This window comes from Oreochromis aureus, linkage group 1 (assembly GCF_013358895.1).
Source record: "Oreochromis aureus strain Israel breed Guangdong linkage group 1, ZZ_aureus, whole genome shotgun sequence".
Taxonomy (NCBI): domain Eukaryota; kingdom Metazoa; phylum Chordata; class Actinopteri; order Cichliformes; family Cichlidae; genus Oreochromis; species Oreochromis aureus.
Genome location: NC_052942.1, coordinates 33,791,850 through 33,817,742, shown reverse-complemented (window position 1 = coordinate 33,817,742; position 25,893 = coordinate 33,791,850). Strand labels below are relative to the sequence as shown.

The 25,893-nt window shown below is 36.8% G+C and overlaps 1 protein-coding gene across 5 annotated transcripts in view; it reads left to right on the top strand.

The window, feature by feature from the left end:
- Window positions 1-25,893, top strand: part of LOC116325506 (carbohydrate sulfotransferase 8) — a 179,599-nt gene that overhangs the window by 44,672 nt on the left and 109,034 nt on the right. For all 5 annotated transcript variants that reach the window (XM_039612886.1, XM_031746417.2, XM_039612880.1 and 2 more), the window contains one exon: window positions 13,496-13,689. In XM_039612886.1, the coding sequence (XP_039468820.1) occupies window positions 13,530-13,689 (160 nt within the window). In that variant the 5' untranslated portion in view covers window positions 13,496-13,529. The remainder of the gene's footprint in view (window positions 1-13,495; window positions 13,690-25,893) is intronic.

The following is a 25,893-nucleotide window of genomic DNA, read 5'->3' as shown; positions in this document are numbered from 1 at the left end:
CAAGTGTAATTACATGAGTTTTAGATGGTAATGAAAGCATTAGATAATACAGCCCGTTTGCCAAATTAGCCATTTGTCTGGTATATCAGGGTCAGGTGTGTTGCTGGTAGAGAAAATTGGCTGCAGCTTTGACCCCAAGCCCAATCAAACTAGAAAAATGTTTTTGTCTTTAATTACACTGAAAATTTCAAAATGGAAAAGAGCTGCCAGAAAAGCTTTGGAAAACAGAAACCGCAAAAATGTCACACAGTCCAGAGAAATAGCAACACCTTAATTGGCAACTTTGCAAATAGAAGCGAAAAAGCACTTAGTGAGCACATCATAAGCAATACAGTAAATTTAAAGAAACTAAAATTCTAATTGAAAACCAAAACATAATGCGTTTTTCCTTTGCCAATGTTTCACCTCTCCATCATGCTTCTTTAATTTGGCTTATATTTTTCAGTATCTTGGTGACAAAAATCCAAGACAAAATAAGACGGACACAGAGGAACAATAATATAATAAACAGTATCTCACTAGTTAAATAAAAATCATTTCTCTGAAAGAAACAAAATTGATTTAAAAGGCTAGTTTTCAATAGATAGGTTTGCTTGTGATTTATCTGGTCAGTGAGCTGCTGTAGGACCCAACATATAAATAGAAACTAATCTGTAACCTTATCTGAGAGGTGGGTAGTGGAGTACTGTAGTGCCCCTTGGCAGTTATTGGGGTGACATGATATGACAAGGATGTGTTGTGTTTGAGCATGTCTGATTGTGTTGGACCTGCCATCACCTGCTCTGCCTGAGCTGGTATCTATCCTGAGGCCATCGTAGCAGGTCACCGTCACACAGCTTTCTCATTTGTAATTGAGTTAGAATATGCTTTTGGTGTGGCAGTGCTTTGGTGGCCACAATGGGTACATTATATACGTTCAAATTATTCATTTGACTTTATTTCATTTTAGCAATGAAGTCATAGGAACATATGTGGTTCCGTGTAATTTATGAGATTAATCTAACACGTTTTTGTTTAAAAATTTTCAGAACAGCAGTTCCAAGTCTCAGATTTGTAGACAACCACTGACAGGGCTCATCTATTGCAGTGACGTTGGCTTTACTGTGTCAGTTTAATATGTACAAATGACAGGTTTTACTGCCATTTTCAGCAGCAGCTGATTATTCCCAGATGAACAAAAGTATAAATAACAAGCAATAATTATACAGATGAATTAACATGTAAATAAAAAGGACAATCACAACATGGACATTTTTCCCTTGTGTAGTGATGAAAAAATCCACAATTCTGCACTTTGCAATCTCTTTAATTTATTCTGAAATTATTAATTCAGGGTTCTGGCACTATCATTTTAGGATAATGGCACCTCTGCATGTTGCTTTTATATGAATAAACAAATCAGTCAGGTTATTGTCTGGAAATACTTTGCCGTCTTGCTGCTGAATAGGGGAACCCTTCCAAACATGTCTATGGACCCTTTCTAATAGCAGACAGCTGTGAAAGATAGCTAGCAGGATTGATGGCTGATTGCAAAGGCTCATCACAACAGTGTAGCAAATGCATTAATTCATCCTAGAGATCACCGGCTGTCATAAATAAAGACAATTAGAAGCCCTTTGAACATGATCCTATACCAGCTCCCATTATACGCTTGTCAAATTCCCTTGCAGATAATCATTAATTTATGAAGCATGCCTGGCAGCGGCTTCCCTTTTTTGTTTACTAGCCAACACTTTTCTGTCTCACTGTCACACTAGAGAGACTATACAAGAAAGATATAAGAAATAGCCTGGAACATTTTCTAGAACATTTAAAATGTGGTAAAGTGGGAAGCAGCTTATAGGGTAAGTATTTAGATAATAAAAATGGACGGCTTTCTTTGCCAGTGTGTGTTGTGAGGCTTTCAAGTTCACATGCAGTGATTACTGCTCATTTATGGGCCAATCCATATAAAATCCATCAAATCTGAAGAGAAGTTCCCACCTGACCCTCTCGGGATCTGTTGGAAAGTATCCCAGCTGACATGGGGCGAGATGCAGAGTTGACTCTGGACAGGTTGTCAGTCTGTACAGAATCAGCTGATCAGAATTTAGCAGTGACTTAAGCAGTTTGAGTTCTCCGGGAGAGTAGAAAAGGATTACATAAGAATCAGTATCCATCCAATTTTTCCAATTTTTTTCTGTTAAATAACTTCAAAATTATTCACTGCACCTTTAGTGTTAGTGTCAGTTTTAAAAAGTAATCAGTCTTTTTTTATGACATGGAGTCAAACACTGAAAGTCATCATCATCCCTTTAACATTAATTTTATATTATCTGTTACACAATATACACATATATGTCAACCACATAGGTCAACAACTTTGCCCAGGAAAGAAACTGACTGTGTTAACACCCAGCTCTTGAACTATTACTGACTCTAAGAGTGTGAGGCTTTTAAGTTTGATGGAGATGGAACACTGGAACAGTAGCTCACAGTCACCTTAAAACTCTGCATTGACTGAGGTAAGGACAAACAAAGAGAAGATACAAGAATATTGTCATACAGTTTTTTCACAGTAACATCAGCAAAGAATGAATAATGTAGCTCCAAGCTGCCTTGTAACTGATGTTCTTACTTTAAACTGAAGCTTCAATCAGAACATGGCACTGCTGCATGACACTTCAAATCCCGTGGACCAAAAGAGCCCATTGGCCTGATTTTCTAAAGATTAAGGAAGTAATTTATCAATTAGGTAACTGTCTATAGAATATACATGCACCATTAAACCATTAATGGATATAATATTAAGGTAAAAACCTTACTAGTCTAATTCAATACTATATTCTGTAACAGAACAAAACCCGTTATGAGAAAGTGCTCACATTAGCAGATTGCAGTAATGGCTCAGTAGCTAAATACTTTATATGCATGTAAACCACATGTGTTTGACTGCCACGGTTTTGATTTACTTAAAACTAAAAAGCAAAAGTCTTTGATGTGTATTATACATGAACATCAAACACAGAATCATCTCCATTACCGGTCTGACACAGAATAAAATCTTTCCCTGCACAAAATGGGACACATTGTGTCATTTCTTGGCATATACATCTGTTGGAAGCAGAGTATAAATGCAGTGCGTTACAGATGAAGTGTTTTTTGATCCTAATGAGATGTTTGTGTCAAGTTGTGACAGGTGTACTGATTTTATTTTCATCTTTTTTTCATTATTTCAGATTAAACTGGCTGAGAATGCATTGTCTTTTCCAAGTTCTTCTCTGCTTTATAGTTAAACTGGAATTAGCATGTTAAAAGTTTGTTTTATTTTGTTTTATTTAGTTACATTTTTTTTTTATAGTTTCATCATCATGGTGATCACTCAGGATAATAGTTAAATCATACACAGTCACTGGATATGTTAGTAGCAGGGGAAAGTCATTGTACCACCAAACCACAGGATTAAAACACTACTTTGCTTCATTTTCCACAGTATACTTACCTATGTAAAAACACTCCTGGTTCTCTTTGAGGCTGTCGAAAGAAAAATAGACCATTGGTATAATATTACACTCTAATAATGCAAGTAAACAATCATTTCCTTTTAAAGAATTTCCTTTTAAAACACTTAATCATAGTATAAAATAAACACACATCCTACATTATTAATAATTAAATAAAAGAGATTAGCCCTTTTTCTTTTTTCTTCATTTTCTTCAGAGCTGTGAACAAATGTTTAGGCACTGTGCCCAAGTTTTTCAATGGTAGTAAAAACCTGCTGTTTTTTCTGGCACCATTTTAGCTAAAATGTTGATAATGCTTCTGTGAAAACAAACATTGCTGTACAAAAAGGGTAATATCAATGTCAGGAAAAAAAAATTATTATTATAATAAGGAAAATTTTTGTCACGGGCCTCTAGAAGTTGACGCCAAAGGTGAATATACTTATTAGTATGTATAATTTTAAGGGACCAAATCAAGAGCTTCATTTGGTTTGATTTAAACAGAAAAATGTTTCAGGTATCACAGTGGCCCGCGAGTTTCCATCCAGTTTCTTATTGTTTAAGAAATATTGATCAATGCAGTTTTGCATTGAACTGAGAAACTGAAATGTATATTTTCATGCTGCTTTTAATGAACACCTGCAACAGCCTAAGTGCCACAAATAGGAAAACATTTGACATTTTCTAAATTACACAGAAAACATAAATCTCCCTAAATCACAAACAAACAGCAGAGGAAGAATAGAACATGGATTTATCTTAATTATAATACATATGCCAGATTTCTGTAAGGTTTAATGTGATCTTTATGTTGCTTTTAAATACGAATGCTACATCGTTTTCTTTCCTTTCAATTTTGGTTTAAACATTTTGTTGCACTGGTTTATGTAATATGTCAGTTCTGCACTTCTGAATGTGGCCAATTTACCAGAAATACAATTTACCTGTACAATATTTATGCCTTCCAGTAAAATGGTTATGCCATAACATGTACATGTATTTGGCAAATCATGCTAATCTTTCTATGTTTTTTTAATTGTCATGTTGACAATTCTGGGGGAGGGGGGGCAATTTTGATTTAGTTTATTACGTCATAAATACATATAACAATATGTATCTCAATGTAGATATTTTTAGCAACAAGAAAATGAGCATTATGCAATTTATTAGGACAGAATTATGAGTTAAGTTTTTTTCTTGAATTATAATAGATAATACATGATACTTAGTTTCTTTGTTTCTTCATTTTTTATTTTTATTGTAACTCAAGTTTGGGGATTAACTTAGAAATACACTTAACTTGCACAGTAAAACTGAAATGCACAAAACATTCTCACAACAGAGATTTGTGTGACATTGTCTCAGTTTAACAATGTAAAAGTAGCCTCTGAGGTCAACCTCTTGCTTTAGGTAACACAAAAAATAAATAATTAAGCCCAAGTTACTAAAATCAGCATTGACACAAATGTAAGCTTTTTCACACTTTGCCAACTTTATGTACCATTTTGTCGACTGGACTCGGGGGTATAAAATCAAACTTCAGTTTATGCACTTTAAAAATATTGAGCCAGAAATAACAGTCAGGCGTTTACCTGACCCCGATAGTTTGTACAAAGGTAAGGTGATGAAAATATGAGGTGAAACCTAAAAAAAAAAAAAAAATGGAAATGGAATTGAAGACCTGGAATGACTTCCTGTGATAAGATTACATTCTGTGGTTTTACACTGGCAGTGTGAATGACACTGAGGTATAAAAGGTCAAACCCTCTTTAGAAAACTAGGTAAAAAGATAGCATCTGAAAAAACTCAGCTTTCCTATCTTCCAATAAAGTCTTCCTCAACTCTGTAAGTAAAGGATGAAAATTGAGTCAGCTGGATGGTAACCATTTTAGTTTTTCCATGCAGTGAAAGATGGATTTAATTTAACACAGTGTTGAATGATAAGCTTTAAAACCCATCTTGAAAAGTGAAGGTTAACAGAATTCTGCAATGAGTCTAGTTTACCACCGAATTTATCACATATGGAAGCACTGTTAACACCTTGGCATCACATTTAGTCTTACTGGGTAGATTTGTGAGAAAGGTTAGATTTGTGAATTGATACATTTTAACCCCAACCATTATCATCTTCTTTACCTAATTAACTAGTGTTGGTGATTTAAAAAAAAAATGAAATGAAATTTTCAAAAAAAGCAAAACCAAACAACTTCGCATCGTTCATAGCTTGTACAATAGATAGGAGTGTGTGTCCACACATACTAGTTTTCTTGTAATGTAAATACAATGCCACTGAAAAGTATTTGGCCATTTCATGATGTTTTTTATTTATTTTTGTTTTAGCTCCTTGCATATTGTCACAATTACATGATTCAGACCATCTAACTGATTTTCATATCAAACAAGATAACTTAAGTAAATACAAAGTGCAGCTTTGAAATTATGATTTTATTCATTAAAGGGAAAAAGCTCTCCAAACCTAACAGGCTCTGGTGTGAAAAAGTAATTGACCCCTATAACTAATAACTTCATCCACCCTTGGCAGCAAGAACTGCAATCAAGCATTTGCGATAACTGGCAATGAGTCTTTCCAGTGCTGTGGATGAATTTTGGCTCACTTTGCAAAATTGTTTTAAATTAGCCACATTAGAGGGTTTTGAGCACGACTTGTGATTTGTGTGTGAAAGTGTGTGAATGTGTGCGTGAATGGGTGGATGACTGGATGTGTAAAGCGCTTTGGGGTCCTTAGGGACTAGTAAAGCGCTATACAAATACAGGCCATTTACCATTTACCATTTAACTAGGCCACTCCAGTCTTCTTTTTGTTTTCTTTGCTTTTTTGTTTTTGTGTGGGGACATTCAGAGGTGCCATTGCTTGTGTGTTTTGGATCATTGCCCAAGTGTTTTGAACTGATGGCATGAACTGATGTCCTCAGGTTTTTTCTGGTAGAGAGCATAATCTAAGGTTCCATCAAGTAGAACAAGTCATTCAGGTTCTGAAGCAACAAAGCAGCCCCAGATCACACATGTTTGACTGTTAGTATGATGTCCTTTTTATGAAATGCTATGTTAGTTTTATACCAGATTTTTTTTTTTTTTTTTTTTTTTTTTTATCTGTCCCATTTGGTTCTTAAGCCGTCAGAATTGTTGTCTGAAGACCAACAAGGATACCAAATGGATTTATTTTGCCAAATGGATCATCATGGCATTGCCGTATTGGTCCATTTGATCAAACTTTGTTGTTATTATTTATTTTATTTTCAGTTGTTACAGATGGGACAGACATGACTGGGGGATAGGAAAGGGAGAAAGAAAGAGAGGAAGGAAAAGAAAAACAGAAGGGAAAAGGGACAGTGAGAAAGGGCACTTATAAAGACAAAGAGAAAGAGAAAAAAAAAATCTCTTGGATCACCTGTTGAGAGAAAAAGAAGAGAAGACAAGCAAAAAAAACCAAACAAAAACAAAGCAACATACTAAACACAACATCATCACGTTAATCTAGCTGAGTGTGAACAGCAGTAAATACTAAATATTGAAAGTTGTTGTGCAGCACGCAGGACAGACAGCGCACAATGTGCTTTGAAGTAGCAGCTAAGAAAGGTGTAGTTTATGTCTACGAACAGTGAACACCCGTGTGCACACCTGTGTGGATCAACGCGCTTGTATACAAAAGGTTTCCCCATGTAACGGTCTGCTAGAGGGTGTGGAGGCCCATAGCCCCATCCCCCAGGGCATGAAGCAGGCATGGAGGAGATCCAGGCTCCAGACATCCAGAGGACCCAGAGTGCGAGAGCCCAGTTTTATACCAGATTTAACAGGACTCAAACCTTCCAATGTTTAAATGTTTACTTTTGTCTTGTCAGTCCCCAGAATATTTTCCCATATGTCTTTTTGCTTTTCTTTGTTGGGGGGTAAACGTAAGATGTGCCTTTTGTGTTCTTTCTGGTCATTAGTCATCATAGATTTTTCCTTAATAAATTAAATAATACTTTAAAAAAACCTGAAACATTTAAGCATGACAAATATGCAAAAACTAAGAAATTGTGAAGAAGCAAATAACTTATACGGGTTATAATCAGGTTTTCACTAACCTGTATTTGCATGGTAACTCTATGGGGTTCACAGTTGGCTCAATGTTCTAGCATATATTAATATGGCTGAAACGTCTGCTTGTACCCGCTTGTTGCCTCCACTGCTCCTGCTGTGAAGATGAAAGTGAAGAAAATGTTAAATAACACAACCACTGAGCACAGAGAGTTTTACATCTTCATTACGACCATGTACACAAAGATCTCTTCACCTTCACACAGAAAACTTTTAGAAACACCTTTCACAGTATGTGCATGAGATGATACAAGCTTGATACAAGCTGCAAGTGTTGGAAGACTATTGTGTTGAACTGAAATGATGCACCCTTGAGTACATTCATCACATTGTAAGAAGAAAAAAACAGAAAATGCATTTCCCTCCACACCTCTGTGTCAAATGTAAGCTTGCCTTTTCATAATAACAAATACTTATTCAAAGAAAAATCAATTCTCTCACCTTTTGATTGCACTTTTTGCAGTTTATCTTTGATTGCATGGTTTCTCTATAGATTGGCCTGAAAAAACATTCAGGCCAGTGTTGTCAATAAAAACCAAAACAAGTGGGTTTCATGGTTTGGCATCTAATTTATTCCAGGCACATGCAAATGAAGACATGTTGTTCACTTGGATATGGGTTCTAGTGCTGTATCAGCCTAGCTGATATCTGTCAGAGTAAAGTATCCATATCATTTTTATCTTACTCTACAGTGGCAGTTGTTGACAGCATGTCAATAATTTTATTTTTAATGTAGCTTAGAAATTTTCTGGTCGTCTATAGTGACCTTTCTAGAAGTTAAGGGCTTTGGAAGAATATTTCCTAGTGTTACATGTTTGATACATACCATCCTTGGACTGGTATTGCCTGCTATGACATCTCTTTTAAAAGATAATTCTGTTTCCTTCTGTTCCCTAAATGGTAAAAATGACACTGCTGACCACAATACTTGAAGTACTCTGATTTCAATAGTACTACAAATGCAATAAAGTTCTGATTGTTTAAAGCAGTACCTGTGGTGACTTACTGACTGATTTATATGCTGTGTGCACTTCCTGATGGATACATTACCAGTCAAAAGTTTGGACACACCTTTTCATTTAATGGTGTTTCTTTATTTTTACTACTTTCCACATTGTAGATACATACTGAATAAATTAAATATATGAAGCAAGATATATGGAATTTTGTGGCAAGGAAAAAAATGATAAATAACTCTAAATATGTTTTATATTTTGTCTCACATGAGGACCGCCCCAAGAAAGGAAGACCTAGGGCAGGGGTCAGCAATCTTTAACACCCAAAGAAACAAAGAACCCAAAGAACACCCACTTGGACCCGGTTTCCATGCAAAAGAAAACACTGGGAGCCGCAAATACTTTTTGACATCTAAAATGAAGATAACACTGTATATATTGTTTTTTTACCTTTATGCTTTGTGTGAACAACTAAGGTGTGTTGCTTATGAAATCCATGAAGTGCTACAGAAAAAATTACATTTTATTTATGTAATTAACACATTTTGAACTCTTAAGGAAATATAACAAAAAGGAAAGACACTCAGTTGATGGTCTCTTAAATGAATTTAAAAGCTGAACTTAAATGATCTATGTAGCAAAGAAAAACTGTTGTGAGCCGCCACCCTTATATCGCCTTTGGGCTTTTGGAACGTAGCGGAGCCTTGATCTGAATTTTAAAAAGTAATTGGAAAAAAAGCACTATGCTACTAAAAAAAATGAAAAATAAATATTTGCAAAATTCTGCATAAATATTTATTTTACCTGGTTAATGTGTGTAGCGGGGCGTGGTCTGCAGTGCTCCCAGCGCTGCATGGGAGTCGGACGCACCTGAGCGGCACCTGCAATCACGCCTCGCTGCCTTAAAGTCTGTGCTCTCTCTGCTGTTGTGTTGTCGAGCTGTGAGCTGAAAAGCTACAGCCGGCTGTATGCGTACAGCAACCGTGTGTGAAAAGTGGTCAATAAAGAGATGTTGAAAAGCATGCTCATGGAGACATCGTCGGGGCTGCCGTGGTATGTTTACAATGGAACTTCTGCTCCTGAACCTCTGCGCACAGCGTCTGCAAATCAGTGCTGTACGAAGTCACTTTCATCTTTACTCAGGACTGTAAGCTGTCGCCTGTGAGGCGTGAGCGGTGTTTGTTTTTAACATAGTTCACGGTGGAGAATAGCTGCTGACATAATGTGGATCCGAAGATCCATAATTGGCCTACCTGGGGTTGAAAGTCTCGATAAATGCACGGCATTTCAGCGGGTTCCGAAAGTGTGACGCTTATTTTGAGCGACGAAAAATAATAAAATATAATTTTATTTTTATATTTCAATATCACAATAATCTTCGATTTAGAACTACAAGTTAAAAAAGAACTAAACACAAATAAAATACACTTCAGCTAAATACTAATAATTTATTTTCCCAAACCACCGAAGCCGCAGTATAAGGACTAAAGAGCCTCATGCGGCTCCCGAGCCGCAGGTTGCCGACCCCTGACCTAGGGTCACCAACCTCAGAAATCGCAAGTTAACAACACCTCAGATTAGAGCCCAGATAAATGCCACACAGACTTCCAGTAGCAGATACATCTCTACATCGTCTGTTCAGAGGAGACTGTGTGAATCAGGCCTTTATGGTCAAATAGCTGCTAAGAAACCACTACTAAGGAAAAGAAACAAGCAGAAGAGATTTGTTTGGGCCAAGAAACACAAGGAATGGACATCAGACCAGTGGAAATCTGTGCTTTGGTCTGATGAGTCCAAATTTGAGATGTTTGGTTCCACTTGCTGTGTGTTTGTGCGACGCAGAAAAGGTGAACAAATGGTCTCCACATGCATGGTTCCCACCGTGAAGCATGGAGGAGGACGTGTGATGATGTGGGTATGCTTTGCTGGTGACACTGTTGGGGATTCATTCAAAACTGAAGGCGCACTGAACCAGCATGGCTACAACAATATCCTGCAGTGACATGCCCTCCCATCCGCTTTGCGTTTAGTTGGCCCATCATTTATTTTTCAACAGGACAAGGCCCCCTAAACACACCTCCAGGCTATTAGGGCTATTTATATAAGGGCTATTTGACCAAGAAGGTAGAGTGATGAAGTGCTGCACCAGATGGCCTGGCATCCACAGTCACCTAACCTAAACCAAATTGAGATGGTTTGGGATGAGATGGACCGAAGAGTGAGGGCCAAAGGGACCAACAAGTGCTCAGCATCTCTGGGAACTCCTTCAAGACTGTTGGAAAACCATTTCAGGTGACTACTCACTTGAAGCTCATTGAGAGAGAATGCCAAGAGAGTGCAAAGCAGTAATCAGGGTGACTAATCTAAAAATATAAAACATGTTTTAAGTTATTTCACTCTTTTTTGTTTACTACATGATTCCCTATGTTTTCATTTGTAGTTTTGATGCCTTTAGTGAGAATCTACAATGTAAATAGTCATGAAAATAAAGAAAAAACAAACTTTTGACTGGTAGTGTATACAATACAACACAAACCCATATACTTCACGCTACAGATGTGTGTTTGCACGCAAACATGGTTACATCTTACTGGCTGTTGAATTACTGTAGCATTGACTCACATTTGATTATCTGCTTGCATATTATGGTTGAATGTCATTTTGCTTACATGGCTCCTTGTTCCTATTATTTAGATGTCTTTCCTAAGTCATAGCTAAACCTAGCTGGAATCCATGAAACAGATGCAAAAAAAAAAAAAGATATAAAAGAATCATTTTTTTCTTTTGCCAAGAGCTGACGAAACCTTTGAGAGTTTCAGCATCAGTTTTGAAGCACCAAAATCCTCTGTGTGAAAAACCTAATATCCCTTGTGGACACCATCTGAATTAGTTCAGTTCTCCTACTCGAGGTGGAACACTGTTGTAACAGTAATGGATCACTGGCTGCATCTGCACTGATGGTGAAATGCCAAGGCTCATTTCAGTAAAGGCTTATTTCACCTGACCAATTTTGTTTTTAAAAAGATTTTTGTGACACAAAAAACATTCCCATCCCTTGAAAGACAAATGCATCCATCTACATTCTGTGTATTTTCTCTTATTTATATATTTGATCATTTTTCATTCCAAGTTGATGTTTTGATGTCTTCTTTGTCACTGTTTGTTACCTTGATTATGTAGTGAGATATAGTTATAAGTCCCTCTGGAGTTCTGTTTCTTTTGCATTTTTGTGCTGCATTCTTTTATTTATGTGTTTTATCATCTGTATCAACAAAACTCAAATCTTGACAGAAATCTTTGTATATTCAAGAATTGCAGCAAACACATGTCACAACTAGTTTTTGACACTCATTTATAGTTTATTTCTCAGTTCTGGTGTCAGCACATGGTGCAATGTGAAAGTCAAGTTTTTGACATCCCTGAAATAGAGCCAATTTTGTTCTCTGCAATGGCAACACATGCTCGAGTAGTACCACAGCTCATTTGCATATTAATTTGAAGACAGATGCTACGCGGTCTTTGTGCTGTATGAACAGACCTTAGAACAGGTCTGCGCCCATGCCAGTCCAACTGGAATTGTGTTTACTAAACTCTATCCTTACAAACAGAACACAGATTTCTTTATTTGGAAGAATTAGGTGTTCTCCATGTTGAATTTCTAAACAGCATTAATTTGTCTGACTCAATTAACTTTTTTTTTAACTTAAATACCTGAATAGGCTGGGTTTGGGGTGTGGATAAAATTCCCTGGCTTATTTTGCCTTTGTGTGTCTGTAATCTAAGCTGAATTTCTTATGCTGTAGATGTGCACACAGACACCCAACAATTCTGATATAAGTGCTATAATCAGGTTTAAAATTATAGGAGTCTATCTTGTGTTCATTTAAACACAATATTAACCTTCATTTTCATGCTGCATAGTGGAAAACATCACTCTGATTAGACACAAAAGTCTATGTGGACTGTTGCTGCATTCATTAAAAAAAGGTTCAAGGATATTTACCAATGGTGGAAGAAGTAAGTAGATAATTTACTTTAGTAAAAAGAAAAAGCTGTCCAATAGGCCAAATATGAATTACTGTGGAACTTGTCAGTTTTAGTTTTCAAGGTGTGCTCTTACACAACTAATTCCAAAATTCCTCTGGATATTTGGATATTTCTGAATAAACCTGTAACCAATTAGAGCAATGAAACGCGTAAAATAAAAATAAATAAATAAAATGAAAATGTAAATGGACTATAGCGTGCAGGGATGTAATTGTATCAAGCCCAACACACATTAGATAAATGGTTTTGATTGGCCCAGCATGGTGAAGGCCTAGTGCAAATCTGTGTGAACCGGAGGGGGCCAGATGTATTCTGCCAGAACAAATTAAACATGAGTGTTCAGATTTGTTTGGTTCCAGGCTAAAATGCACCATATAAAAATACTCCAACACAAGGAAACATCCTGCAAAATGCACTTGTGGGAAGCAAAACTGCAAACTTTAAAGAATCCGTATTATTGGTTTTTTTTGTTAATCCCTTCCTTTGGTGTATTTTCATGATTATTGTTTTCTATTGACGTACTTGAACAAGACCAGCATTGTGGGTGTTTTTGGAACTGTGAGTTTAAAGAGACAGAGGCTACTGTGGGTATAGTTGCACTGCAACATATATGATAAATATTTTGGTTTTTAAGGATTAAATGTTTCAGATTTTTCCGACTCTGACGATACATTATTAACCTGTACATGTGCATAATATGGACACTATGAATTATTTAACACTGATAAAACTAATGAGTTGATTGCATTTTTTGTTTAGTAAGGGATGAGCACAATTTAAATATACAGAAATATGGTAACTAAGTGAATATATGTTATTTTCCATCAGTGTTGTTTACTGATTTAACTTAACTCAGCAATACTGATGCAAAGAAACGAAAATACTCACACTTTCTTTCATTTTCCTCAGAACTTATTACATTAGCATCTGACTGTGCTGCATCATGCTGTGGATGAAGTGGAAGATGGTGGTGGACTCCCTGCGTGGACGGAGAAGGAGACTGCCCTGTTCCCTCTGGTTTGTCCTGCTGTTCGCTGCTGGAGGTCTGGTTCTCTTCATCCACCAGCAGGCTCTGTCAGAGATGGTCCAGCAACAAGGCCCAGGTTAGTCTGTAGTTTCCCTAAAACAGATTTAACCAGTATGGCTTTTACGTTTACTGATATTTTCCCATTTTTAGATATTCTGATTAGCTATTTTTTGTATTAACTTTCTTTACTTTTAGGTTTTTGTGTGTGTGTGTTCCACTGTATTTTCTCAATAGGCTTGAAAAGCTCTCAGAAACCTTTTAGGTGTTTTTTTTTTCACAGACAAAAACTGTATAAAGTACAGAATAAAAGTAACGACAAATGCTCCAGTCACAAATCCACAGTCATGAATTTGATTATCACATCCAAAAATGGATAACCAGTAGGTGTATAGTGTCAAAATCAAAGTGATTGATTTAATCAAATTAAAATACTTTAGGCAATAAGAATAAGCAATAAAAGCATAACATGTCATTTAAAATCTAAATAACTGATGCCCTCACTTGACTTTAGTGAGTGTTTATGATTCATTGATAAGAAACAGACAAGGGGAAAAAATGGCATCAATGAGAAAGTTCCAAGGCAAATCCCACTGCGCTGCTAAAAGAAAACAAAGGCTCATCTCACATTTGCCAAAAAAAAAAAACATCTTGATGATCCTCAAGACTTTAGGGAAATATTCTATGGACTGTTAAGAAAAACACTTAATTTTTGGTTGGTTTGAATCCCCTTACATCGGGCATAAAAGTAACACAATATTTCATACAAAGAACGTGATATCAACTCAAACATGGTTGTAGTAGTGTGATGATTTGAGGCTGCTTTTCAGCTTCAGAAACTGAAGCCAGCTTTAGGCAATCCTTGCCAAAGTGACTGAAAATACTACATCCAGATAAACAGAATTGACTTCTGGATTAAGCTGGGAGAACTCACAATAATGCAGATATGCACACCATGCAATCAAACTGGGAGACAGAGGCACATTGCAAATCAGAAAGTAGATTGCATGTATGAGCTGTTATATTATTTGCTTTGGTTTCACTAAGGAGCAGGAAAAAAAAGATGGAGAGAGAAGTAGAAAAAACATTTGTTCCCCAAATAATACCTTTTTCATTCCATCTCATAGAACAAATGGTCAGTTTTCAATCCTCCTCAAGAACAAGGCTCTATATTCAATTTCTAAATGAGTTAAAGCTTTGTCCTTGCAAAGTGACCCAGTGCAATTGTGCTTGGCACTCAGCGTTAAGAAGATTGGGGTTTAAGCAGCCATGATGGAAGAGTGTCCTAATCGTGTACAGCCAAGCTGCTTCATGTTTCAGAAACAAGAGATCAGCTGCATACATATGCACAGCTATGGCTTATGCTACAGTTTCATCCAAATGAGAGTGTCAGTCACATTTTTCTACTGCTGTTGGAAAAATCTATGAATTTCATATTAACTTTGGTATTTTTATTCAGAGACTAAATGGTGATGTTTCACCTTATTTTGATTTCACGAAATCACTACTTTAAGAACCACGTTCCAGTTGAAATCAAAAGACATCACTTTTTTAAAATTAACAAAGTCATTTGTGACGTGTTCACAAATTTTCTTGATAGAAGAAAATGATGAACCAGTCAAGGGAGCTCTTTGGAGATACAATCAACATCACCATCAGAGAGCCTCAGAGTCAGAGAAACTGTAATCCACTAAGTAGGCTATCTGCACTATCATGTGTCAACAGCACTGTGAATCATTATGAATATGAGTGGTGTCACACTCCACAGCAATAAGAGCCACTTAGCCAGAGTGGAATCTCTCCAACCCTCTAATATTCCCCTGATTGTCAGATGCTTTCAGGCACGGTGTCAGGTGGAAAAAAAGGGCATTTGCAATGACAAGCAGGACACACACGGAAGCACACATGCAAGACAAACATTCACATTATGTAGAAACACACAAACTATGACAGCCAGTATTCAATATTCATGAGAAATATCTAACCAAGACCCATAAGAGCTTGCAATGATTACAAGAACCAGATGCTATGTGAAATCTGGTATGAAACTGTGTTGGAGGTGGACCATTATTTTAAAGGAACAATATTTTTCAACAAAAGCACAACACAGTTCGAGGAGAATTAACCAAAAACTTCCATGCTATGGACTGTATACTCTCTATATAAAACTATATATGAATTTTAGTAATATTAATGTGCCGTTTTATTTTAGCCATGTTGCCAATCTGAAACATGATTTCATTCTTTCCTGACCTAATTTAAATTAGTACCAATAAACACATTTAAACTATGAGATGAATGACAAAGTGAAAACTTGAAAAATTGTTAATTAAAAGATGAACGCCTTTCATCTTAAATGATAACGTAAAGGTGGGGTACACCCTGGACAGGGTAGCAGTCTATTGCAGGGCTAACACAGGCAGGCAGACCACCATTTAGACTCACATTCACACCTATGGCCAATTTAGAATTGAAAGTTGACCTAACAATTGCATGTCTCTGGACTGTGGGAGAAAGTTAGAGTAACCAAAGCGATTCCACGTGAATACCATGAAACGTGATTTGAAACCAGGACCTTTTGCTGTGAGACAATGATGCTAACTACTTCAAAGTTTAAATATTTTAAACTGTAGATATTTAAAGTTACTGTTAATGTTTTATAAACTCAGTGACTAAAATAAATATTGATGTGAAATTTTAGAAGAATTGTGAAAATGATTATTCGTAAATTAAGTATAACGACATAGAAAGAAATGCAATGATATGTAGAATACACCAAAACAGAAAAAGGAAATTCTGGATAGATATACAGTAGAAAAAAAAATTCTTAAGAAATAGAAACTCTGAGCAATGCTAAATACTGACTTGATAATTTAGATATGCAGCAATTTTGCCATTGCCTTATGAATTTAGAGGTCACATAGCAAAAACTATTTCTTCAGTCTGACACAGTTGGGCAGCAACTAAATCAAACTAGGCTAAGGAAAAAGGTTGCAACTTCACAGTTACACCTATCAAATGTCAGTGCATATGTTTTTGAACTGATGATTATGTACTGGGGAACAAAAGTGTAGTTTTGGGATCTATGATCAAATAAAGAGGTGAAGTACTGGTGTGGTGCAGTACAGGTGGGTGGGGGTAATATATTTAAGGCTAAGAAGTCACTAATGACCAAGGAAGGTATGAAGTATATTCCAGCGTCCTTCTATGCCAGAACAATTAAGCTGGTGGCTAATATGTATGTACGTGTAAATGTGTTGTAATGTCTGTTTAAATGCTTTACCGTGATTATTTTCATGTTGGCTTGAAATAAAATATCTCCCTCTGCTGGTACTGCAGCTTACTGCAACTTCTGCCTGCGTAACCATTTCAAACTTTGGAGAGGCAAAGCTAGAAGTAGACATGGTGGAGTGGCGTTTCTATTACATGCTCTGCCGTGATACTGGGTTGCTCTATATGTAAAATGGAATATAGTAAAGATGAGGTACTCTAAAGTGAGAAGACACAAACAAGGCTGAGCACTATATCCGCACACACAGTACTATGACTTTACTACAAATAGAAGTTTTGAAGTAAAAGGCTCCCAACATGAACAATTAAAGAAGGTGGAGGCTACGATCTTCCTCAAGTGAGTCAATGCTAATAGGTGGCAGCAGCATGTCCTTAATGAGTTCTCTCTTTTGATTAGTAGCCATCTTTTCAAACCAGTAGTGTATGTCTTATGATTCGTTTTGCAGCCTAAGCACATCCTTTTATCTCTTCTACTGTATCACTACTTGGAATTGAAGTAAGAATTTCACTTTACTAAATCATGCATGAGAGACTGTGCGCTGTATACAGAACACAGTGGCTACACAGTGTTCCCAGCCCCCTCGCTAAAGCACAATAAGCAAGCAGTATCTTTGCCTTAAGCTATGGTGCTTCACCCGAGCAGAAGCTCATATCTAATAGAGCAGAGTTATAATACATTGGGTGTCAGCTTTTATCTGCCTCCCCCTCCTTCTCCACCTCTTTATTTGGCTCACACTGTACTTGGGAGCTTTGTATCCCATGGTTTAGATGGCCTGCACAATGGTAGCTGTGAAAACTGCTCTTTAAATGGCCACAGTCATCTCCTGAACACTCTGAAGTAATTGTTTAAGAACAATTGGAGGAACAGCAGCCAGTTTTACAGGGAGAACAGACACCTGAAGAGGTTGCAGTTCTGATAAATTGTCTGCACAAAGTTACACCTCTAGGCATTTTTCCAATGAGTCTGACTCCAGCTGCTTCAGGGAGTGGAAGGTTGCCCTATGTTTCACCTCAAGAACCCCAACACAGAGCAATCCACAGATGGAGGAGTTCAGCTGCTGCTTGGTTGCTTGTGTATTTATTGGTAAGCAAGTGGCTAAATCTCAGTTTAATTGATAGTAACATGCTTTATGCTAATGTTATTTTTTTATAAAAGCAACCTTAACCTTAAAACACTTAAAATCTGCAACTAAAAGGATTGCTTTTAGGATTTTTTTTCTGAGAGGAGAAAAATTGAAGATTTTAAGGGTCCATTCCTGAACTTAACTGAGTTATCACCATTTACTGGGTGGCTAGGATGGATGTTAAAAACATCTTTTAGTAGAGAAGATATCATCACTACCTTTGATCTTGTTTCATAGTGACTGGCTGATGTTTACTGTAACTGTGGAGTGGGATGCTGGTAAAGGCCAAGGTCTGAAAATGTCAGTCTCTACCAATTGCCTTTCCATGAATGAAGTAAAAAAACACCTCTTTCCTTTGAATGCTATGATAAATCTAAGCCCAGTCCTGACAACGAAGGAGACAACTATATATATATATGTCTGTCTGTCTGTCTGTCTGTCTCTCTCTCTCTCTCCCTATATATATAGAGAGAGAGAGAGATAGAGAGAGAGAGAGATAGATATAGATATATAGATATAGATATAGATATAGATATATAGATATATATATCAGTTTTCATAAAATGGTGAGGTAATGTTCCTTATAGAACATCTTATAAATATTGTCATAAATATTAGGCAGCATCCACACAACACAATACAAATGCATGCAGTTTGAAAAAAAAGAAAGGTAATACATAAAATGTGAGAACATCTTCAGATGGGAATAGTTTTTTATAATCATCTAAAGTGTATTTTGAAACACTACGACTTTCTACAGTAAATAAAAACAAGGAAAAAATTAATTTGCCTTGGCCATCCCTCTATGTTTATCCACATGGACCTTGCCAGGAACTGGGCATATTGTTTCACGCTTCAAGGAAAAACTTGATCTCTCTGTCAGAGGCCCAGTAATCCCCTAAGCCTTTTCTGTTTGCATAGTCCAATTTAGCTGTCTCTTAATGTAATTAAATTGTGCTGATGACCCTAGGTGCAGAGGAACTGCACTGTGCTTGTAAGCAAATCCACCACAGGATGGAAAATCGCACTGTTATATTATTCCATTTTTCCATTATTTGATGCGTGTGTGCAAAGCTCCTTTAAATAAGTCTGTTTGTGTTGTGTTGGCACAATCCCCTCCATTCCTCCCAAAGCAGGAAGATTGAAAAGCATTGGAAAGCAATACTTGGCAAAGCCAACATCACAGTACTTCTGAACAACCTTAAGTATAAATTTTCCCATAAAACAGAGTGCATTCTGTCTCATGAGCAACTATGAAAACACACCTTAATTGAAATGATGTAGAAGTGCTAACCTGCTTAGTGCTAGGATCACATGACATCTGGCATTAGGCATGTGTGGATATCCTGGAAACTATTTCAGCAACTGATTTCCTGCAATCAGTTCTTCCTTTTGCTGTCCACCTCAGGGAATGGAGGAAACCTTACTGGGGGCCTCTGGGATGCCCTGAAAGGGAAAAAAAGACTATTTTAAAGCATGGGTATCAGGTGCCTGAATCACCATTTCACTAGCGTCTTCCAGACCTGGGTCATGTCTATTGGATTTGAAATGGAGCTGCTCAGAGGCAACTGCAAGGTCATGTGGTTTTCCATTAACATTAATGCCCAGTGTTATGCCATGGGAGCCTTGCAGTATAATCTGTTTACCCTGCCATCTGATCCTGCTCACCAATGGCTTCACTATTTCAGTCTGTACAAATAGATTTGATATTATTTTTTGCATTCCTGCTCTAACAGAGGTCAGTGTAAAATAAATAACTAAATAAATAATCATATCTCACTTTAATGATTGTAGCGCATGCATGCATAAATGTTTGTATGTACCCTATCTCTTCTTTAATGAAGGCCTAGTCTCATCAATACTGTGCACAAACATCACGCATGCAGTGATTGTTAACATCTATGATTTTTTTTTTTTTTTCCAAATTCCTTGTTGATATTTAAATGTGGTAGTACTATCTCTGCGTTTGTTTCACATGTCACATTCAACATATGACGCCCATATATAAGTTAACGGTCAACAAAATTTTTGTTCACAATAGAATTTAGTTTGAGTCACAACTAAATACAAAATGAAGATAGAGTGCTGACAAAAACCTAGTAAATATAGTTGTAAATACAAATTAAATAATAAATAAACATTACTGTAGAGTTCTCTGCTGAACTCTTCTTCACTCTTCAAAGTAAAAAAAACAAAACACAAAACCAAAAACAAATTTAAAACAGCTGATGCTGTGCTATCCAGAAAGCCATGAAATATGAAACACAAACCCAAAGGAAATTGAGAGCGGAAACAAGCAAATAAGGGAGAGGATGTTGATTGAAATAAAAAAAGAAGAAAAGCATATGCTGTGATCTTTCTTTCAACTCAGCGGAGTTGAAGATGCATCTTTTGAGCCACTGACAAGCAAACAGGGTCAGAGTCCCTGCTGAGCAGAAGAGCATGGCTTGGCCATCCTGCTGTTGGTGGTGGAGCTTTCAGGTTGCCCTTTTCCATAATACCACGCTGGGTAACATTATGAACTCCAAAGGAAATAAAACAGAATGACGCTGAGCACCAGGTGGATCCAACAGTGAGGCTCATTTTTGAAAATTTCTTTGAAGACAGTAATCACAGATGTTCCCTCTTGATGCTGTCAGTCTTTCTCAAGCTATGTCACACCAAAAACTGAGGCTCTGTCTGTGACTGTGTTGTAAAATGTGGCATAGTGGAATAATTGGGAGAATTTCCTACCAAACACTGGTTGGGATTATTGTTTTCTGTTCATTTTGGTTTTGTTTGTTTGTTTTTTAATGTGTGTGATGTAGGTCACACCTATGTGGATGTGAAAATTTACTCTAATCCAGCTGCCAGCTATTTGGAGTTGAGTACTTGGAGGAGATGATTAGTGTGTTCGGAGCCCTTCTCTACATAGGAGAGAGAAAGTTGGAAACCTGTGTGTTGAGAGGATGCAAGTTGGCTGTGGAGCACAGGAGAAGCTGGGTGGAGGTGGTTTGAATAGGAGACCTCAGTTGTATTGAGAAAAGCACACCTTTGAAGAAAATAGTTTTTTACCTGGCTGGTTCTTTTTTTGTTAATGATCTGTTTTATTGGAAGGATGATTCTTTTTTAATTATCAAAAATCCACATATACTCTATATGGGGATCTTTTTTTTTTTTTTTTAAAGGACTGGACTGGAAACTGCCTGTAGGAACCTCTGTGCTAGAGGTGTCTGAAGAAGGAAAGTCTATTGTGCAATTAGGAGGTGGCCATCGTAATGGTGGAAGCAGCTGGGAGTTGTAATAGAAGTGATTGAGAGACTAAGAGTTGCCCTCCCAGACCAAAGCATGGAAACTCATGCCCCATTAACACAAGGTCCATTAAGTTGGATGGAAACTCTTTCTTAGAGTTTCCATCCAACTTCTAATCAATATGTTTATTGATTGCTTATACCTCTGATTGACCCCTCTTTTTTTTGACAACAACTGGGCTGATAACTCTGTGTCTTTAACAATGGAGCTGCAAGCCAGAATTACACTCCAATCCCACTTGTTCACTTTGGAAAAGAAAAAGAAAAAAGTTGTTGTGTACCCTATTTTTACTGTGAGTGTTGTGATTTTCTCCTGGTCACTTACCGAACTTACTTTCTTCTTATCCTAAAGTAGTTTTTGCTCACTTTTTCACAACTCAACGCTAAAGGATTGTTTTCAGTAAGGCAGCTGCATATTTATACAGACAGTTAGAATATAATAGCAATTAATCTGATGAATTAATTTCATCAAACAGCATTGGTGTGATGCATAAGCTTCAGCTTGTCTTCACTCCTATAACATATAAGAAAAGCAGAAAACCATGTCTAAAGCTTTAAAATATGCTTTAAAATTTGAGCTTTATAGACATATTCCATAAGGCTCTGAATGCTATAGACAGGAAGAGACATACAAAGAGGGGGGAGACAGAGGTTATATAACTACTGCTTTGTGTTACATGAAAAGCAAAGCAGTAAAAATAAATGCCAATGTTCAAGGTTGTTGAACTCATTTGCTTAGTAAGGGAAGATTATGCAAGATTAGATTATTGTTAGCCCAGCAAATATGCATATTTTATTATTCTATTAAATAGGTCAATTGATAATATGTAAGTGTTATTGATTCTCTATGAAACATGACAACAGGACATCTAAAGATTAGATATGTTATTTAAAGTTATAATCTGTTTCTATGCAATGTCCAAAAAACAAAACTTTTTTTTTCCATTTTCACAGATTAATTATTTTTAATGCAAAAACACTAAGTCCCAAAAATAAGGTTTATCTAGAATTGAATGGGCTTCAATGGGAATGCTAGTTGTGAAATTACCAAGTTAAGGTCAAAAGGTAAAGTAGAAAATTTCATGTTTGTTGGTTAAACATGATGTAGTAGTAGTAGTAGTAATAATAATAATAATAATAATAATGATAATGATAATAAGTGCAAAATGTGACATTTTTGCCAAAAACAGAGATTAAAGAGATGAAAAGCTTCCACTCAACACTTAGTCTGTATGAGATATATTATTGTACACGAACCATACCATTCTCCTCCCCCATTATAGTCATGGATATTATTCTGGGAGGGATTCCACATGATTGTTCCCAGAGGACAAGCCCTGTCTGAGGAGCACTGATCCATCCCTGCAGACTGAAGCCAGCGTACCCATTATCAAATCAGACTTGAACCTATCCCCTGTCAGCCAGGGAGACATGTTGAATGGATATCATTGTGCACTGCTGAGGCTTCCATCACTGTAATCCCTCTACAAAGTGCAGGCACTCTTAGAGAAAAATGAAAAGAGTGGAGGAGCGAGTGGCCTATTCACCATGTGTGTCACTGCAGAGGGCACAGGGAGGGAAGTCAGTGGATTCAGTGGCCTGAGCTGGTGACTCCTCAGCCCACCCCAGCCAGAAAAGAACAAAAGATTAAGCCCTCCTGCTATCCAAAGTGATAACAAGCTGTCAACTTCTAAAATGTAATCTGCTGACTCCGGGAGGAAGTGGTGGTGTCAGTGGAGTGGGCTGCCAGCTGATGCTTATCTTCTGAATGGCATGCCATTGATGGAGAGAGCTGTGGCCTGGCTGGCAGACACATAAAAGCCACTTCTGTCTGCTTCCAAACAAAGAGGTCTGCACGAGCAAAGGAATCCATAGTGAGCCAATTTTCGACATATTTATATACATATATCCCCTCCAGACCTCCCCTTGATTTGTGATTTGGGGCACAAAGGAAAGGTGATGAGAAAGATAAATGACATGGATAGAGGCCAATAGACTGGGGATAATAAGGAATTGCCCCTGACAATGCTGACAAGTGATGGGAGGCTCCCCTCTGTTAACTTGTCTCTCGAGCTCTTCCACTCAGTCTGGGCACAGATTGTTAAATGTAAAAGCCATCTTGCTGCCAACGCCAAGTCCTAATGCATACTTCAGTGGGCAGTGAGGCTGCGATATGGGAGCTGTCACCAGACTGAAGCCACTGAATCAATCCAAACTGGGCATTATCCAGACTTTTAACAAGGGGATTGCCATACAGCTAATTGCCTGCACCTAGTGTATCTTTCTGTCTCTTATCAACCTCATGCCCCTACACCCCCACTCTGTTTGTTTCTCCCAAATGTTACAACTCCAAAATTGCTTTTAAATTACCCAACTGAGCTGCCAGATGGCTAATAAAACATGCACAGCCATCTTTGATCATATTAGCTATTAATATTGACAAGCCAGATTTTTTATGTCAGATTTGTGTAGGGGTTGTATCTCTAATAGGGTAAAGAATCTAATTTTCTGGTCCATACAAAAAGCCACTTACAATCTCAGTAGATATGGCAGAGAGAAGGAATTAGTCACAGAGGAGCTATTTCAGGCTGTTTACAATGTGATTTCAAACCAGTACTGGGTGGGGGGTCTCTTGTGGATTTGAGGCTATTGATCTCCGAGCACCAGTCATATGACAAGAAATAGATCCTCTTAGTTGTTTTCTGTACAGCTGAATGAGAAAGAAATGACTTTGACCCGGTGCTATTTCAGATTGGAGTCACTCTGTATGTGTTGGTGTTGTTGCCCAAAAGTGGTGCTTGAGAATGAACCTGAAGATTTAGTTGATGGATCTAAATCCATCAACCAAATCTAAGTTGAGCATACATATAGGAAACTATAAGTAACAGATGTTTTTTTTTTTTTTTGTTTGTTTTTTTGTCCATTTTAGCAGATTACACTCTATTTAAACAAGGTTTTGCTCTAAGGCACAGAGGTGTAAAATGCTAAATTAAACATGCTAGCATGGCCAGAGTTGCCATACTCGCACATTGTATAATGTCTAACATTTTCCATTTACCAAACTGTTTTAGTTTATATTAATGACATGTTAATAAAAACAAACTGCAATGAAAGTTGTCATAAACCCAAACATTGGAAGAACTGGTGGCACTATTAAAACCAGTATTGGGGAAAATCAGTATTGCAAAGTATATAGGCAAAATAGACCCAATTTCCTTCGGGGTCAACCTTCAGAATCAGTATAGTTTTATTGAATTGAATTGAATTGAATTGAATTGAATTGAATTGAATTGAATTGAATTGAATTGAAAATATGACTAGATTCCCCACAGACCTTTTGCAGCATCTGAAAGCCATGAATAACTTATTTTAAGTTGGTCCGACATTAGTCCTTCTATTCAGGACATTTGCATCACTTGAAAAATGATTCTGACACTGTCATACCAGTGTTATGAATCATGGTGGAGAGTGGTCCCTTACTAACACAGTATGTACTATTAGAAAGTGTTGTCTTGAGATTTCATCCAGAAATCACTTTTGCTGATCAAACAATGACAGTAGTTGGCAAATATCAAACACAATGAGCTTGGCCTTGGACAAAAAGTCAATTTCCTGCCTTGTGGCTGGGTTACTGGACAGGTAATAAGTGTGTTTGAGCCAATGTGTAATTAAAGTGAATCCAGTGGGACACAAAAAGGGTAATGATATTGACTGAAGATCCTGTTATTTGTCATACTCAATTATTTTTACACTGATGTGTAAGGTAGTAAATTTACAGTGCAGCAATGCTTATTCCAGATTTTATTTTAATAACAGTCATAAGAGCTAAAATCCCTTCGAATCCCTAGAAATTGGTGAAATATAAGGCAGGGCAAGTTTATTTATATAGCACAATTCAACAGCAAGGTGATTCAAAGTGGTTTACAAAAACACTAAAAAACAAAAACAATTAAAAAGCATGATAAGAAAATATTTTTATTTAATACAACCATGTATTCAAAAACAACTTTGGATACTTTGTAAATGTAAATTAGAAATGAATGCAGTTATTTTCAAATCACATAAACCCTATATTCAGCTGAAAATAGTAAGTAATTAATTATAAATAGATTGTAAAGTAGATGCATGAACTACCAATAACGAATTTCAGAATGCTGTAGCAACAATTTGAAAGCATAAGTTTTAAAAGGAAACATTAGTAAGGCATTTACTAACAAACAGGATTGTTTCTATTGTCAGATAATGATTTTTAATTTAGCTAAAATGCTGTTATTTCCATGATTGCTCTCACATTTTAGCCCCTGTTTTGTCAGGTTTAGGAAATTTTCATATTCATTCATTCATTTAAATTGCCAGCCTTTGGAATCCTGTGCGTATAAAAACTCAAAAAGGTACTCAGACAGTAGAATACACTCATGTCTCAGAGGTTTAATACATTGCATTGCCAGTGACACAATGCAGTAAGACCTTGAGTTTATTTCACGTACTAACCAATTATAGTTTATTGAATTCAGTCTACTGATCATCATGGCAAAAGAAGATTAGCAGTGTTGTCTCCAAAATAAATTATTCAGGAAC